The 17,843-nt window shown below is 32.6% G+C and overlaps 3 protein-coding genes across 3 annotated transcripts; all 3 read right to left on the reverse strand.

Annotated features, from left to right (window-relative positions):
* Positions 1-1,585: 1,585 nt before the first annotated feature.
* Positions 1,586-3,065, reverse strand: LOC9302008 (probable membrane-associated kinase regulator 5). The gene is made up of 3 exons (XM_002865888.2): positions 2,180-3,065; positions 1,999-2,070; positions 1,586-1,903 (listed from the first exon to the last, which is right to left on the reverse strand). The coding sequence occupies exons 1-3, from the start codon at positions 2,940-2,942 to the stop codon at positions 1,803-1,805; spliced, it is 936 nt and encodes a 311-aa protein (XP_002865934.1). The 5' UTR covers positions 2,943-3,065; the 3' UTR covers positions 1,586-1,802.
* Positions 3,066-5,404: 2,339 nt separating this feature from the next.
* Positions 5,405-7,611, reverse strand: LOC9302009 (F-box protein At5g52880). The gene is made up of 6 exons (XM_002865889.2): positions 7,400-7,611; positions 6,424-6,581; positions 6,252-6,339; positions 6,031-6,161; positions 5,785-5,933; positions 5,405-5,695 (listed from the first exon to the last, which is right to left on the reverse strand). The coding sequence occupies exons 1-6, from the start codon at positions 7,570-7,572 to the stop codon at positions 5,597-5,599; spliced, it is 798 nt and encodes a 265-aa protein (XP_002865935.1). The 5' UTR covers positions 7,573-7,611; the 3' UTR covers positions 5,405-5,596.
* Positions 7,612-8,048: 437 nt separating this feature from the next.
* Positions 8,049-12,758, reverse strand: LOC9302010 (putative cell division cycle ATPase). The gene is made up of 13 exons (XM_021034696.1): positions 12,262-12,758; positions 11,324-11,534; positions 11,204-11,239; positions 11,022-11,118; positions 10,893-10,935; positions 10,716-10,816; positions 10,555-10,619; positions 9,986-10,479; positions 9,123-9,899; positions 8,895-9,030; positions 8,740-8,808; positions 8,517-8,651; positions 8,049-8,428 (listed from the first exon to the last, which is right to left on the reverse strand). The coding sequence occupies exons 1-13, from the start codon at positions 12,474-12,476 to the stop codon at positions 8,315-8,317; spliced, it is 2,493 nt and encodes an 830-aa protein (XP_020890355.1). The 5' UTR covers positions 12,477-12,758; the 3' UTR covers positions 8,049-8,314.
* Between the last annotated feature and the right edge of the window lie 5,085 nt (positions 12,759-17,843).

A 17,843-nucleotide genomic window follows, 5' to 3' on the forward strand; every position in this document is an offset into this window, starting at 1 on the left:
AAGTGAGGAAATTTTCCATTACTTTTTATAAATTTTAACTTTAAGTTTGTTTTTTAATTATTAATATTTTTGCTAGAGTAAGAAAATTGCATACAATCTCTAAAATTTCATGTATATTAGGGATGGACAAAAATGATTTGAACATTTCAATTTTGATTCTTTTTTTTTTCGTCCTAAAGATTTTTATAGCAATCAAGGTGAAATACAAGAGTGAAATACAAGAGTGAAATACAAACCCGGCGGTTAACAAGTAACCCAAGAAACTTAACCGATGATTAAAGAGATAATTTCGGAAGCAAAATCCAAAGAAAAGGGAAACAACATCTCGTCAACCACATTACCAAACAAAAGAAAGGAATAACTTTACGACGAGCCACTCCGTAGGGGATAAGGAACTTCCAACCAAACGGACAACGGTACCACCTATTACGATGAAAATTACCTCACACAGACGAGTTCTAAGGAATCCATACCAGCGAGAAGGGATCTAGGCCAAAGGCATCAATATCACACCAACACTCTCGGAAGCGGCGAAATCAAAGAATATGATTGTTTAACGCCTCGAAAGAATCCAACCAATGAACATATGAGATCTCGATCAGATCTTTAGAGTAGAAACAAGGAGAACCAAATCAATTCGGACCACACCGAACAAGATAAACGGCAGGAGATCAAACCGGACAGAATCTAAAGCAATCACCACATCTGGTAAGAGGCTAAACGAGACGAAGGCTAAAACACAGAAGACCGGATCAAAAGGCGCTACTAGCAACAAAGACGGCATACCCACAAATACGACAGAAGCCATCTAAGAACAAATCAAAGATAAGCCATTACAAGCACACTCTTGCACAAATTTCAATTTGATTCATGTTGAGTTTTAATATAGTATGATTGATACTCCCTCTGTTCCTGAAAATTTGATGTTTTAGAGTTTACACATATATTAAGAAACAATCATGATTTAATCATTTCATAATTTTTTCTTTTTATTAAATATTTTTAATAATGTATGAACCAATAGTAATCTAAAACAGTTAATTATTTGTAATCATTACGCCTTGAAATCTACGATTTGTTAATATCAATTAATAAAAAATAAAATAAAAAGCTAGAAAATCAATCTTTATGGAACAAACCTAAAATAATAGAACATCAAACTTTCAGGAACATAGGGAGTATTATAGATTATAATGTTTTTGCAAGATACACTAGTTATGAGGATACAAATCTAACACATCATAATTTGTCCAGGAGAATCTACCCACCTCCTTTCCTAATAAGTAGCATGATCAGTACAAAGTAAGTCTATAATTTGATGTGTTGAGTAGTTGGCAAACAAAAAGCTAAGTATAATAATAAAATTAATTAAATAAATTCAGCTACATTTTATTATAGAGTCATTAATTAACATTTACTTTTTGTTATATTTTTTGGAAGCAAATTTTAAAACTTTTTTGTTTTTGGTAAGTAGCAAATTTTAAAACTTGTTACTAAAAGATTATTTTCTTCACGTTTTTTACTAAGAGAATGCAAAAAAATATATGACACATTTGGAGCTGTGTGACAAAATGAAGACGACAGAGATATGTAATAAATATATATATTTTCAATTCTCAAGGTGTCAGGATTCACATAATGATCCATCACTGTACAAAGGCAAAAACAAGACCCTTCACTAATCTGAGACTCTGCCACAAGATTTATCTGTTTTTGTCATCATCATCTTCACTCTTCATTTCAAACTAATTTAACAAAATAACCAAAAATCCTAATTTCATTTTTTTATATAAAAATTAAACCTAATCGCTAATCTTCTCCCGCTGTTCCTTAATTGAAGTCAAGCTATCAATCGATTTCTCCGACATTGAATCACTTGAAATCCTTGAAAACAAATACGAATCTACAAAAAAAAAAAAAAAATTGTCATTAGCATTTTCTTCATAATTAACATTAAAACTAAACAAAAATGATCCAATTACAGAGTTTCTAATTTACCTTCAGACGATGAAGTACTAAGTTTCTCTTGTGAAGAAGATTCACTCGTAGATCGTGATAACAAAGAAGATTCTGAAAATCAAATAAAACCCATAAAGATTAACCAAAAAACCAATAATCAAATTTGAGAAATTACAGAGCAAGACTCTGTTTTTTTTTAAAGACTCTGTTTTTAACATACCTCTGGAGCCGTGAAACGATCTCTTGCAATGAAGAATCGCACTTTGAATACCATCTTGTTGAACTTGTAAAGACTCATCAACTCTGTTCGCCGGAGACATTCCTCCGATCGCCGCAGAAGCTGACCGACTCTTCCCAAGTTGTCTTCTTACACTTCGAATCCCCAACGGAATATTACTCCTCTGTTTCTCCCTTGCCGCCGGTGATGACGACGGAGATGTAATCGTCGAGGATGAATGTTTCTTCGTTGATTTGGTGTATAAAGGTTTTATGAGACTGAAGAATCTCTTCGAAACAGAGTCGTCGAACATCGTGTCGTCTGTTTGTTGTAATCTCGCAATGCTCGCCGTTTTTCTGAAGCTCGTTGTGTCGTCGTCGACTCTGTTGTTTTCTTCTTTCTTCTTCTCAGTCGTCGTTGACTTTTCAGACTTCTTGAATGAGAAAGCACGAAACTTTGGTCCGGATTTCAAAAGAGTGATCGGAGATTGTTGTTGTTTTGTAGTGATATCAACGAAAGGAAGGACTTTGCTTTTGTTAGAAACAGAGTACGTCTTCGTTTCGAGTCTCTGTTTTTCTGTTTTGAAATCGGAGAGAGAGATCTCGAGTTCGAAGAAGGAATCGTCTCCTTCGTAGAGGTCAAGTTCGGGATCTTCTGATGCGGTGGTGGAATCGACGGCGGATTCTGAGATTCTGATTTCACGGCGAGGTTTGATGGTTGTGTTGTTGTTGGTTAACCAGAATTTCATAAAGCTAAGAGCTTCCATTTAGAGAGAGAGAGAGAGAGAGAGAGAGAGAGTAATGGAGCAAGAAAGAGAGATGAGAGTAAAGAGTTTGGCTTTGTCAACGGAAATGGTGAAGTGAGGATTTATATATAGAAAGGAGAAAGAAGAAGAAGAAAGAGAAAGTGAGCTTTTTCGAAATGGGTTTTATCTTTTTTTTTTTTTTGGTAAAGAAAGAAAAAAGAGATATGAAAAAATGGCATTTTAATTTGCTTTTTTTCTCTTTTTCTCTTTTTTTTTTCTTTTTTTTTTTCTTTTTTTTTTTCTTTGCTTTTTATTTTTTCTAAAGCACAGGTTAATTTGTTCTATATGTTGTCTTCATTTATTTAGCTTTCTATGCCATAACTCACATGATATTAGCTTTTTCTTTAGGCTAAAGTACTTTTTTTTTTTTTTTAAATACGTTAATTTTTTATATCTGGAACTAAAATACGTATTTATAAAATATATAAAATAATTAACGTTTTTCCTTTTCTCAAAACTAACTCTTTCTCATATTGTAAATATTTATGTCTTTATATAAATTTGCGATAAAAATTGAATAAGAAAATAGCCTATTAGTATATTTTTACGTTCAAATACTACAAAACTAATAATGATTTTTAACAATAAAATTATAAGAAAAGAGGAGAAGCATGGAAGAAGAAAAACCTCTCGTAACATACTTTTCTCTTTGGACTTTTCGGGTAAAACGAGAGATGCCATGCATGCTCAACTGGAACCAAAAGCGAAAGAGCGACTCGTGGTTTGACCGCAACATGATCATATAAATTTCAATTGATTGTTTCTAATCTTGATAAATCTGTATCCCTAATATATTCTAACAACACCAAATATAGGTAAAGATGCTCTTTTTTTTTTGTTAAAGAGGTAAAAATGCTCTTATCTTCATAAACTATAGTTAAAAAACCGTCAAATTGACTCTTACAAATAATGAAATCAATTAGTACCAAATAAAAAAACAAGACAAAATGAAGAACACAGAAATAAATAAAAAAGAATGACAAAAAGAAACATTTACTACACAGAAAAAGAAGAAGAGTTTAGCTCTGTGAGGTCTGAACTCTGACCTTTAAGTGTATAAAGATAACTTGGGGTTCTTTCCATGACAAAAGTATAGTTGGCCCATTTTACATACTTCATTTTTCCTTTTGTCTCTACTCTTAAAGAATAAATTGTTATATACTAGTATAAATTTGTTATGATGTATATCAAAGGTTTATAACCTCAAAAGCTTTGACTTGAAAAGCTCTTTCTTTTGTGAATTTCAAAATTTTACACCCTCTTTCACTTTAAAGTTTAAAGAACAGTTTGCTTTTAACTTTTCTTTTCTTTTTTGTTAAACACTTTGTTTTTAACTTTAATACAAGTAAGAATCAAAAACATTAGTTTTTAATAAGTTATTCATTAGGCTAACTCTGTTTTTTACTTTTTGATGTCTTCCTACCTTTTTTTTTTGTATTTCGATTCGATTTTAAGCTTCTAAATTTGTTCTGCTATTCTTGCTTTTAATGCACCAAAACTATGAACCAAGAAACCAAAACAATTAAAGTTCTATTGGTTACATACATTAAAAGCATTCTTTACTAGGAAGTTGGTTTATACTTGGCTGTAGTTAACCTATTTAATAGCTGGTGACATAAAAAGAAAAAGGATAACTATATAGTAGTAATAATTTTTCTTTTTTGTTGGTTTTGAGTTTTGACTGTGCAATACTCCCTCTGTTCCTAGAAGATTGATTTTCTAGAGATTTCACATATTTTAAGAAACAATCATTGTTTAATTATTTATTTTTATTAAACATTTTTTAATAAACTATGAACCAATAGTAATCTGAAACAGTTAATCATTATGTCTTGAAATCTACGATTTATTAATATCAATTAATTAAAAATAAAGAAAAAATGTATAAAATCAATCTTTGTGGAACAAACCTAAAACACTAGAACATCAAACTTCTAGGAACAGAGGGAGTAGTTTTCTAAGGATAGCATTGGGCTATACCCGACTAAAGTGCTTATACTGTTAGACCTAAATATGATCTATAGAATAATGCAAAAGTTATGCCTACTCATACGTTCGTAACTACATCCACGCAATTGTCATGGAATGTGTGTATGCATTATCACATTAATAGAATTGTTAATTAGGAATTGAACGAATTTTTATGTTTTGGTCTATTAAAAGGTGCTTACAAACATTTATAACATAAAGAAACTTGAAGATATAATTCAATAGTAGCTCTTTACCTTAAGAAAATGTGCTTCATTAAAAAAGACCCTAATGTTAATGGTTTCCACGACTAATTATCATTAGGTTACTTATAATATGTATATAATAAACATTGTGTAGACTTCCATTTATTTACACATTAGCTTACTAGCTTCTTCAATATTTTAAACATATAATAAGTTCATCCTTTTTTCTCCAATCTCTGATAGACAATATGAGTCACAAAGTAATTAGGTTTTCATTGTTTCAAGCATTAATTAACTTTTGTTTCTACACAAATAGGCTATAAGCCTCTAACATTCTTGAATTTTGATAGGGCCAAATGGTCCGATTAGGCACCACAAGCCCATAATGGGCCGAAATATATTTCTCTTTAGTGATTTACAAGTGATGTATGAATGTTTTGTTTATACGTAAGAAAGTTTCCATAGTCGTCCAGGAAAGGCTTCATCGTCTGATTCGCTTTCATCATCAGAACTCTCTATTCCCAGTAAGTAGTTGACAACCTGTGAGGTAACAAAACCACCAAAAGCAGATGAATAACTAGCTCAGTAAGTAGACAAAACGCGACGAACATTTCAAGGGAATAGCTTACCTGGTGAGTTGATATGAGGTCGAGTGGCTTGTTGCCTGATTTCAACCGACATTGTCTGTTTGCACATCTCAAGTCGTCGTGCCAAACAATAGAATCACAGTAACTGCAGTATCCCCGACCAGATCTCAACGCCTTTGATGAATTAGCCGCTGCACGGTTACACAAAGTTTACTTTAGAAATTACATAATAGAGAAAGCGGCAGTTTCTGATAGGGAGAAGATAAAACCGTGGACAAAAGCCCTAACCGATAAATGCATTCTTAAAGGCTTCTCTCCAGTCAATACCGGACTGAATACGAATCAAGACCTTTTGATTGAAGTGAAGGTCAAATTGTGTTTGCCACAGAGAGTTCTCATGCGTTGCTTGGTTCCATGAGCTACAAACATATGAAACAAAACAAATAAGTAGAAGGAAAAACAGAAGAAGCAAAAGACTCGGCAATGTGGAAATATAGAGGAGGAAGTACCGAGACACTTGAGCTGAGGAAAGTAAGGACGATACATCGAGGAAACTGAAGATGTGAATAAGGATATCTTGTGGAAGTGAAGGAATATCTGAAAAAAGGGATTTACACATGGTGAAGGATTATCTCGGGATATTAAAGAAGACATTTCAAGAAAGATAACTAGAAAACATACCTATATCTTTTTCCTCACAGCTCTTACTGCGTCTCTTTAGTGCTACTTTTGCCTGCTTGAATTCTACAATGGCTAAATTCTTCTTCTGTTTGGGGAGCACAGCTTCTACGCTCTTCAGGAGAAGGTTAGCGGCTGAAACAGCAGCTGATGTATTGATGCTAAATATAAAAAAATACAGAAACGGTTAGTAGTATTAGTCTTAATAGACTTAGAAGAAGAAACATAGATTTGCAATTGCAAAAACATATCAAGAATCTAAGAGATTTGTGTACTATAGGAATGATGTTCTCTTGAGTAGCCTTATTGTCACACTAAGGGCTCAAATTCGATTGTTCCAATCCAAGAAAAAACTTGCCATTACGTTCACATTACTAAAATCTTGTTCTTATATTAACATTGAAACAGAACATTTTAGCTTTTCTTACAATTATTTTTTGCAAATGAGAAATGCAAACACAGAGAATCAGTGAATCCCATAATCTATTGGCATGAAATAAAGCCATTCGAAGAACCAACCCCAAACTAGACTTAATCCTCTGCTTCATGGTTGGCGATAATCTAAGAAAATTTCCCACCTTTGGTTCGATATTCGGGACTTTTAATCAACAGATACAGGAACCATAACATTGAATTATCTGCTGATATTCAGCACAAAGCAAAGTTGTAAAACACTAGAAATGTTTGTGTTATTCAAAAAAAAAAATCACAACATTCTACAATTTCTAATTTGTTTGCAAATTGTATATGCAAATACAAAGACTCAAGCTAATTTGATTGGCACAAGTAAAGCCATTCAAAGATCAATCCTCTGCTTCATGGTTGGCTGAAAGTTCCCAACTTTATTGATATTTTTCGATTCTATCAACCCTAAGAATTCAGCTACAACAGATGAACAAAATCTCAACACAGAAAAACCCTAAACTAGAGCCTCAAAAGAACCCTAAATACTCGCAATTGAGATGAATTTAGTACTTACTCGGGAAGAAGACGAAAAGCGGAGAGAGTATCACGAAAGATCAAAGCTTTGACATTTTTGGGTAATCGAGCGTAAGCAAGATTCAAAATGGAGCTTAGTTCATTGCAAGCAAATGAGTAAAGACGATTCTTCGATAAAGCTTCTCCTACCATTAGATTTTGGTATCTCTCCATTTCTCCTTTTTTCTGGGATCAGAAAATCATCGTCGAGGTTCTTTTCATTATAGCGGTTTTGTGTAATTTACTCAATTCCAAATCAAACCGGAACCGGTATAAGACATGGGTTGGTATAGTTTTGGTTTTTCATTCGATTTTTTTTTTTTGAATTTAATGTTAAATTATACTATTTAAAAGAAAAATAACGTTGTTACAACTAGTGCATCCAGAGTTTGAAAGAGTTAAAATCTGAAATTTTAATTGAGTTTGCTAAGACTTAGGGTTGGGTTTGAAGCCAAGCTTGGAAGCAGGCTTCATATCGACGCGGATGGTTGTAATCTGATTTCTAACTTGCGAGTCGATCCATTTGATTAGTTGGCCTGCATTGTTCGGTGTTTTACCGTGTCTCTGTTCATTTCTTTCCCTCCAAATGGTCTCCGTTCATTTCTTTTCATTCGATTTCTAGTTCAAATATATGAAATTTCTATGTAACAAGACTCAAAACAATCATAATATTTATATAAATATGTTTACTACATTAACTAACACATTCACAATGACATAAATATGAACATATAAAAAATCACAGTTTTGAGGAAAATTCTATAAAACCCAAAAAAGAAAGAGAATAAGATGAACCTAAGAAGTTTATCTAAAAATGGAATGGCCTAAACAAGTAATTGTAGACTCTTTCTTTGTGATATGCCGGATCTTATATATCTTGTGTACCAAGAAATATACATTCACATTTTTGCAAATTTCAGAGGAAGTAAGTGAGTTGTTCCTTTTTCCTTGAGCCTCCTTCTCCATACAAATCATTCCATTGCTTCAGCTCATTCAATCCTGCTCCTTCTGATGCAAAACTCGCAGCTACCTGCAATAACGCAACAACAACAGATCTAGTTAGGGTTTTTAGTTTTCTTGTCTTTTCTTGACAAAATGGGATAAGATGTTTGTTAGACCTGGTTTTTAGCTTTTCTCATGTCTTCCATGTTCAAAGGTCTCAATGTAATAACTCTCTCCTCAGAAGCTTCTGCTTCTTCTTTTTCTTTTGGTTCTTCTGTGCCTTTTCCTGCTTCTTCTCTCTTCTTCCTCTCCTAAAACCACCAAGAAATTTCACAACCCGTAGAGAATTTGATCAATAACGAGTGCAAGCAATAGAGAGGGTCTTTTGTAGTCTTTTACCTGATCTTTCAATCTTTCCTGCTGAATCAGCTCTCTAACCGGTCTATACGCAGCTGTAATGCATAAGTTCTGTTTGTACAATAAAGTTTAAAAAACAGTCAGTGTCCAATGATTTTACACGACAGTCTTTGGTTATGGTTAGTGAAGACACAGACCTTGAGATCACTTCCACTGTAGCCTTCTGTCATCTGTCCAAGCTCATGGAAATCAAGATTCTCTGTTTTCTCTTTCAACAACAAAGTTCTCAAGATCTTCTCTCTGCTCTCAATCGAAGGAAGTCCCACCATTATTCTGTTATATCCAACACAAAAGAAAAATCAGTCACAATATATTCATTAAGACTGATTTAAAGCTTTTTGCATTTTCCAAAATTTGGTTAGTACCTTCGCTCAAACCTCCTAATGATAGCTTCATCAAGATCAAACGGTCTGTTTGTCGCTGCAAGAACGAGAATCCTTTCACCGGGTTTCGTCATTAGCCCATCCCAATGCGTCATAAACTCATTCTTAATTTTCCTCATAGCTTCATGCTCTCCAACTCTTGTCCTTTGTCCCAACATACTATCAACTTCATCCACAAATATAATCGTTGGAGATACTTTAGCTGCTAAAGTAAACAGAGCTCTCACGTTTTTCTCGTCTTCTCCAAACCATTTCGAAGTGATTGTAGACATGGAGACATTGATGAAACTAGCTCCAGCTTCATTTGCGATTGCTTTTGCTAGCATTGTTTTGCCAGTACCAGGTGGACCGAATAATAGGATTCCTCTACATGGCTTGAGAAGACCGCCTTGAAAGAGATCCGGTCTTCGAAGTGGAAGCATTACAAGTTCTTGAAGTGAATCTTTTGTTTCGTCTAGAGAACCAATATCTGCAAATGTCACACCAATCTCATTTGCTGGTATAACTTCTGGTCTTATACGCTTCTCAAACTCATTATCAGGAACAACCTCAGGTGCTTTTGGAGGCAAAGGATTGTCGTTTTTGTTTGAAGGAAGCGATATTTCTGACTCGTTTTTGTTTTCAGGGCCAGATTTTGACTCACTCTTTGAACATACTTCTCCTTCTTTTCGCTTAGAGTCAGTGTTTGTGTCTAGCTTCAAGGAGTCTTCGAATGATCTGTTTCCACCTTCTTGGAATATACCAAGTCCATGAGACAAACTGTTTCAAGATCATGAGTCAGTTAATTAGCTGGAAGATCAGTTAGTAACTGCGAATGAATAAAATAAAAAGATTCTTGTGCTTACCTTCTGGAAGATATTACAAGCTTTCCGTTTCTGTATTCCGGTTCTTTGGTGTGTATCAAATGATAAGTGATTGCAGAAACCACAATTTCCTCAATGTGGTTACTCAAACACATTGTATCTGCGTGGCATATCGAAGCTAAGTCATCGCATTGGATATCATTAGCAGCAAGAACCTCTGCAATGTGGTTCTTGTTGTCTTGAAATTGAATCATTTTCATGTCATCTTCTAACCGAGATTTCCAGCTAACGAGCTGAGATTCATCCTCTGGTGGTCTGATCTCGATGTTGTAAGGAAATAGAGCGGAAATCCCTTCGCCTACTTCTTGGCAATCATCTTCGGGTTCTAATACTCTTGAGCCAAGAATCAAGACCGGACCAGAGAGCTTGTTCAAGAGCCTTTGGAACAACTTGTAGAATCTTTCTGACTCAAGAAGCTTCTCAACATCTCTCAAGTATATTATTAGCGGAGTTGTTTCCGATACAGACACCAAGACCTGCAAGAAGACCACAATTATGAAAAGTCCAATGAAAAACAATTTAGCAAACTTGTGAAAAGGTATATTCAGTACCTTGTAAAGTGACTGCAGGAAAAGTTTCTCGTCGAAACATAGATTTGTACTGCGTCTGCTGGAAGCTAGAAGCCATAAAAAGGCATAGATGAAACAAAGAGAATGTAAGAACCTGAAGTTGAATAAATGTATGAAGCAGATATAGTAACCAGTTTCCAAACCTGAAACAGAACTTGAAGAGCGGGAAGACATACTACTGATATCAGAAGCAGCAGAAGCATTTCTCTTGTGTCTTGGAGGACGATTAGAGCTCTCAATACTCCTGAATTCAAAGGAGCTAGTGAGCTCATAAAGAAAAAAAATCGATAAAACTAACTCCAAGAAAAACAAAGGCAAACCTTGATTTAAGATCATTTCCACTGGTGTGTCGACGCAATGTCCCTGCATTTACAAGAATGTTAACTCTTTAGATGATGTTTGAAGTAATAAGAGAAAAAAATGAGGTAAGAGTTTGTGTTGTTTTTAACCTCTTGGTTCAACTTCACGTTGAGAAAGCATAGAGAAGGAACCCATCAAACTCGACATTTTGTCTAATGTTAACTCAGAAATAGACCTCTTGTGAAACTATAAACCAATAAAGAGAAGAAAACAGAATCACTCCTCCGAAATCATCAGCATAAAAAAAAACACAGGACAAGTACTAACTTACAGGCTCTCTCTTGGTGCATCCATATTTACTCTGTATCTGTTTCCAAAGAATAGAAAAGAGAAAGCTTAGGAGCTATTCTGTTTTACTGTCGAAATATTAAATATGCATTGACTGATTTACCTTAATAGAGAAATCAGTTATATCTAACAACAATAGCTTTGATTCAAAGTAATGAGACAAAGCTTTTGCAAGCATTTGCTGATAAAACTCCGCAGGACCGGAAAGAAGAATGGCTTTACTCGCAGGTGCAAGATTCCGAGTGTGCTTCGATATATCATACTCTTTTAGATGAACATAAGCTGCACTTGTCAATAATACTCGAGTTCTCTTGCTGCCATTTCAAAAATGTATTCATCTTATTACCAAGAACATCAAAAATATACAATGTATAATTCACTAATTATACTGATTTATGACAAAGTTGTATTCAATCTCATTCACATTACTATTAGAACTTGCTATATTTTTGGTTTACTAAGTAATCTAATATATTACAGACTGGATTCAATAGTATCCAAAAAACAGTGTAGCAGAAAAGGATTAACTAAATTAGTAGAATCACATGTGAGATTCTTTCTATTTCTCTCTCTCTCTCTCTCTCTGTCTTTGCCAAATCATCCACATGCTTATTGTGCAACTAACCTACCCCACTTTCCATCATTTTTTTTAGGAAGAAAAAAAGCAAACTTTTCATTCATAGAATTTCACATCTCTATCATTCTCTTAATCCAAATATACTCATAGATTCTAAGATTCTTTTACCACCAAAGAGAAATCAAATCCTTAAAATTTAGTGAAAACATAACCAACTTGCCAAGTTATTTCTTTCTTCCAAAGATTCAATCTTTTTGACAGCTGGAAGATGTAAAAAATTCATAACCAACTTGCCAAGTTGGTAGCTTTTGTCAATCAATCAGACTCTTATCTAAAAATCCATAGATCTGAAAAATTCCTAAAGAACATTGAATCCTTGATTAACCTCAAGTCATAATAAAACTATATAAATCTGAAAAAAAAACACAAAGAACAGAGCTTTTGTTGTTTTGTTCTGAAGTTACCTTAAGAAATACGGAAACTCATCAAAAGTGACAGTACTCTCTCTACCATCAACAATTTGTCTCATCAACTCTTGCTCAATCTGTTCTCCGGTGAGTCCATCTTCAACAGAACCCGACCCGTTTGCCCATCTTCCCAAACTTTGACCTGATGCTAAACCAATCCCTAACCCAACACCAACTCCTAAAGCTGATAACAGCACGCTCTTCTGCTCCATTTTTTCACCAAAAGACAAAAGATTTTACGAATCAGAAGAAAACCCTCGATTCTAAATCATACGATCTAGGAGGGGTTCAACGAGCATTCCTCGGAAAAGAAGAAAAAATCGAGACTTTTTTTGTTGTCTCGAAATATCTATTTTGTGTAAAGAAAGAGTTTTTTTTTTTTTTTTTTCTTTTGGGGGTAAAAAAAGATTTATAAGGTGGACGATGGAGAAGAAGAAGATGGATCTCTCTATTTATAGCGACGTTTGGGTTAGTCTTATGGTCGTTAAATCCTTTCCCGGGAAAAAGCAACTCAGATGGTAACATTTCTTATAAATCCAATATTTTTAAAAGAAAAAACAGAAAATTTACTTTTTTATTTAGTTAAGTTTTTCTGTCAGTTTTTTTTTCTGATAGATATTTCTCTAATAAATCGTTTGCTAAAATCTTTCCCAATATTATCGATTCTTTCTTTCTAAAATCTCGATTATTTACTGGGATTTCTTCTCTCCAAAATATTCACTAAATCGACTTTTTAGAAACTATTTACGGAACTATTCACTATATCGATTTTTTAGAAACTAACTATTCAATATAATCTTCATAATCGGTTTGATAGCATATTCATAAATACTAAACGATTACATAGATTTTATTCTAATTTAGTTATGGTATCGAATATATTATGTTTGACGTTCAAGAGATATGTGACCTAACTTTGGAGCCTATAAATTACTACTCTTTCTGTTCTTAAAAGATTGATGTTTTAGTATTTTGAGATTTTCTAGGTTTTTATTTTTATTTTTATTAATTAATATTAATAAATCGTAGATTTCAAGACGTAATGATTAACTATTTCATATTACTATTGGTTCAAATTTATTAAAAAATATTTAATTTAAGAAAATGATTGACAAATAATCAAACAATGATTGTTTCTAGTATATGTGAAAACTCTAAAACATCAATCTTGTAGGAACAGAGGGATACGTTTATAACATCATCAAACACATAAAAAAAACTGTATGATAAATCTTGCAAACACACTTTAATGCTCTTCTCATAACTGCTATCGCGGTGTACCGCGGGTCATATTCTAATAACTTAAAAAAAAAAGCTTTCTTTGAGTGGTAACCTGATATCTCGGTTTTCTAATTTTCTCATGTCTTAAACATTTTTTTTTTTTTTTTGCTTTCAAAATTTGTTTTTTTTGGTCGGTCTTACCTTTTAGTAAGTTTTAGTTTGTAGGGTGTGAGATGACGACCTGCTACTCCCGGTTATTAATTCCTCGAAATCCTTTTCTCAACTTTTTTTGTTTCTATTGTAATTGAAAGTTTGAAACTACATAATTATGGACAATACGTCTAACGTATTAAATATATATGGTTATATGATTGTCTGTGTGTGTGGTCCAAGGATGAGAGAAAAATGTAGCCATACTTGTGTGGTAAATTGAAGTCATGCATGTGAAGAGTTTCTAGTTATATCACACACATTGGGTGATAAAATCTTGTGAAAGACACTCTTTTTTTTTTTTACATGCAAATGTACCACAAGTTTTGGTGAAATGAAAGGGAATGGTCCTAAGACGGGAACTTCTGCCTAGTTACATAGCTATCTCTCATTTCGTAATTATTTTTTACCATATGAATTAACGTGCAGAAAATCCAAAATAAGATGTATTTAAAACTGTTTAATTTTACCCAAAACAGGCTCATGCGAGATGGTTTAGTGTTCGAATACATGGATCTCTTCTTGGACTGTGAAGTCATATTCTAGGGAAGGATATGAATATTCTTTTCGAAAAACGAATCTTTTCTTTGTAGAATCTATCATCTCATTGGCATGTGATTTCGGAGGTCCCTTTTCATATTAATTTTAGTTTCCTTACTCTCTAACGCAAACGACTCTGTCTTTTTCAAGCATAACTTTACTTTTTGTTGTCTTTTTTTTTTTTTTTTTGTCATCCGAAGTTAATTAATACTTAGAAAAGCCATTCATGAGGAATGTTGTTTACATATGTGATGTGAAGCGGTTCTGTACGAACTTTTCGTGCCAGAGAGTCCGTTTTAACATTTGCTCTACGAGAAATTAAAGATAATATAAAAACTTAAGAATTCTTCCTTGTCGCTCTGAAATTCCTCCAAATACACTAAAAACGCCGGCCATTCGGTTGGAGAAGACACCATCTTCACCAGGTCAGAACAGTCTGTAAAAAACGCTACCTCCTGATTATCTGCGCCAATCATACACTTCATCGCCCAGAGAAGGGCCTCGACTTCGGTATGTAATGGAGATAGACTCCTACGGATGTTGGCAGATTTATAAATTATGTCGTAATTTTATCAAAAATTATATGTTAACCAATTTTTTTAATAATTAATTAGCAATGGAAATTTGTTCAACAGATAGTTATTATCTCATCACTATTATGTTGCAAAGATATAACTAATGGAATGACATAATATCACTCAGAAATCATTTTTTTTTTTTGTAATGAAAAATTTGACCACATGTAAGTTTGGGGTGCTTTGCTTGCTGCTACCTATAAATTGACAAGAGGCAATGTAGTGTATAACTTTTTTTTGTTAAATTGTATAATGCGTTTTTATTAAATATTTTAATAACTTTTACTTTATACTGTTTTAACTACTTTTACTATTTAAACCATTAAAATATCAACAATCGATTTTTTGTTAAATTTTCTCATTTGTTTCTAATCGCACCATCTTCCTTTACTAAAGTATCTTTTACCAAATCACTTAAACTTAATCATCCATCATAGTCACGACTCATTATATAACTATGATGATAGTTTCGTTGAAAATAGTATCATGCACACAAATAGAGATGCATATCTATAGAATATTCGTGTGTAGTTGCTTTAGAAGGCAGCACATGGATGGAAATTGAGTTCTAACAAAAGGCTTATTAATTGCGGATTAATTCCACTTTGCATTTTTTTGTTGTTTCCTTCAAAAACTACTAACAAAATGTATCACTTTACACGCCATCTTCATCTTTTAGAGGCGGCTTTTAAATTATAAATACAATTAAAGAGTCAAATGAAAAAAGTAGATATATAAAACAATAATACTACTATATATATATATATATATATATATGCTTTAAAAAAATTATTGTGACAAATTACAGCACTAAGAGCATACAAATGATGCCAAATCATTGCTCTCTAATCACATACTTTTATTTTATATATATACTACATTAAATATAATCAACTGCTCAAATAAATATTAGTACTTTAACAATAACCTCCTTTGTTGATCAATAAATTTGAAATTTTGTACCAAAAAAATAAAATATACTTTCTAACAGCCACAACTTATTAATGTACATGAATGGTATAATTGATTAAAATTAAAATTATATTTTGAAGTAATGATAAAAAAATAAATTTCAAACCAATATACTGGAGACAAAAAAAAAAATTGCCTTCTTGTATGTTTCTAGTGGGATTGCATTACCCATTTGTATGTGGTTAATTGTGTTAAAGGAAAGTGCAAAGTTTTTTTTATAAACAATGATTCACATTTTACATCATAATTTAGAATAAAATGTGTACGTAGAGTATATAAATATAATGGATATTTTCAAGTTTATCTTACATCATCTTAAATCATCCGTACAAAAAATTAGGTATACAGAATTATAGAATATAAGTCTCTCATGTTATCAAAACTGAAGTATATATGTACTTTTAATTATTTTGGAATACTAAATAAAGTTAAGGTTGATAGGTCAGGAATTTCGTTTAAATTCGGTGGAAACTTTGAGAGCCATTGATTTTGTCTATGCTGTATTATATGCTTTACACATATATAATGTAATATAATATTTGTGTGGCCAATGAGAAAACTAGCCTTGACCTGTATGACAATTGGCATGTTTCTTGATGTTTTAGTCCAATTCAATGTACCAATAAAATTATATCTAGGTTTAATTGCATAGATAAAAAATCAAACCCCAAAAGATATGATATGTTATAAGTATATACTAGATAGTACAAAAAAACTTATGTCATAGTTTTTTTTTTTGAGTTTATATTTAAATCAGTTAAAAATTAATAGAATGACCAATATATTTTTTATTAGAAAAAAGTATAAAAAAAAATCTACAACTTACACATTTTGGTCCAAAAAAAAACAAAAATTTTATCCATAACTAAATAAATGTTCAACTTTGAATTAAGTTAGTCGGAACAGTCCAAACGTTAGCCAAACTTAACATAGTGTTAAGTTGAGTTTATTCCGACAAATCTCAATTTAGCCAAAACGTGCAAGTTAAATAGTATGCACAACGAATAAATTTTTCTGGAACACTAGCCACATTGGTAATATTATAACTTACCAAACTTTCATTGTAATCACAACAACAAGAAAACATTAATATCAAGTTCATTTGGTTCAATGATAAGGAAAACACATTTTAAGACAATTTTAATTACAAAGTACACACAATAAAGCTGCAGTGATTATCCATCTCAAAAACCTGTTTTGGGTTCCAAAATGGGTACAAGTGGGATACACATTGCATGGTCAATGTGATTTATTTCCTATTCATATTAATTTGTCTGTTGTGACAAGTGGGATACACACTTTGCTTTCAGTTATGTTAACAATTCATTCGTAAAGTATTATGTTACATCCTTTTTAATTTTAAAACATGTAAAGTTGGTATTTTGTGTGTGTGTGGGGGGGGATCTCTAACTTTAAAATAAGATCACATGCCAAAAAGCTGTTGAAAATAAGAACAGAAAAAAGGTTCAACAAACTATTCTCTTTTTCCTCTCCTAATTCATATTGGATCTGGTATGGTCTAATACTCTTAATTGGTTTCATTTGAGAAATAGAGATTTTATTAAGACAAAGAATACATTCTGAACAAGAATACCTTCTTGAACAAGGGTAATAACCCTTGAATTCTCTGAAACTAAATCTTATTATTAAACCCCCTGGGTTTCAAAAAAATTCAAATTTTTGGATTTGAAACTTCATTCCCTTGGTCTTACTAACCCCTAAAAAAACCGAGTTCCTGGATATTACGAATTGAGTTGCTATTTATTCCCTTAAAAAATTTTAGTTGCATATTCCTAGACGTTACCTTTAATAAAAAACCTCTTTCTAGCGTTTGGGGCATATTTTCCCAAATCAGCATCACATGCTTGTGTCCTGAAACCAATTTATTTGAAGAAAAATGTGATCTAAATATGACAGACACAAACAATAAAAATGTATTTTAACTACACGATGAAATACCCAACCTTTCTATTTCGCCACTAAGTCATAGTCTCCCATCGGTAAAGCAACTCTTTGTTCTTTCTTCTACACATTATATTCCTAATCCTATGTACAAAGTTT

Source organism: Arabidopsis lyrata, assembly GCF_000004255.2.
Source record: "Arabidopsis lyrata subsp. lyrata unplaced genomic scaffold ARALYscaffold_8, whole genome shotgun sequence".
In the NCBI taxonomy this organism is placed as follows: Eukaryota; Viridiplantae; Streptophyta; class Magnoliopsida; order Brassicales; family Brassicaceae; genus Arabidopsis; species Arabidopsis lyrata.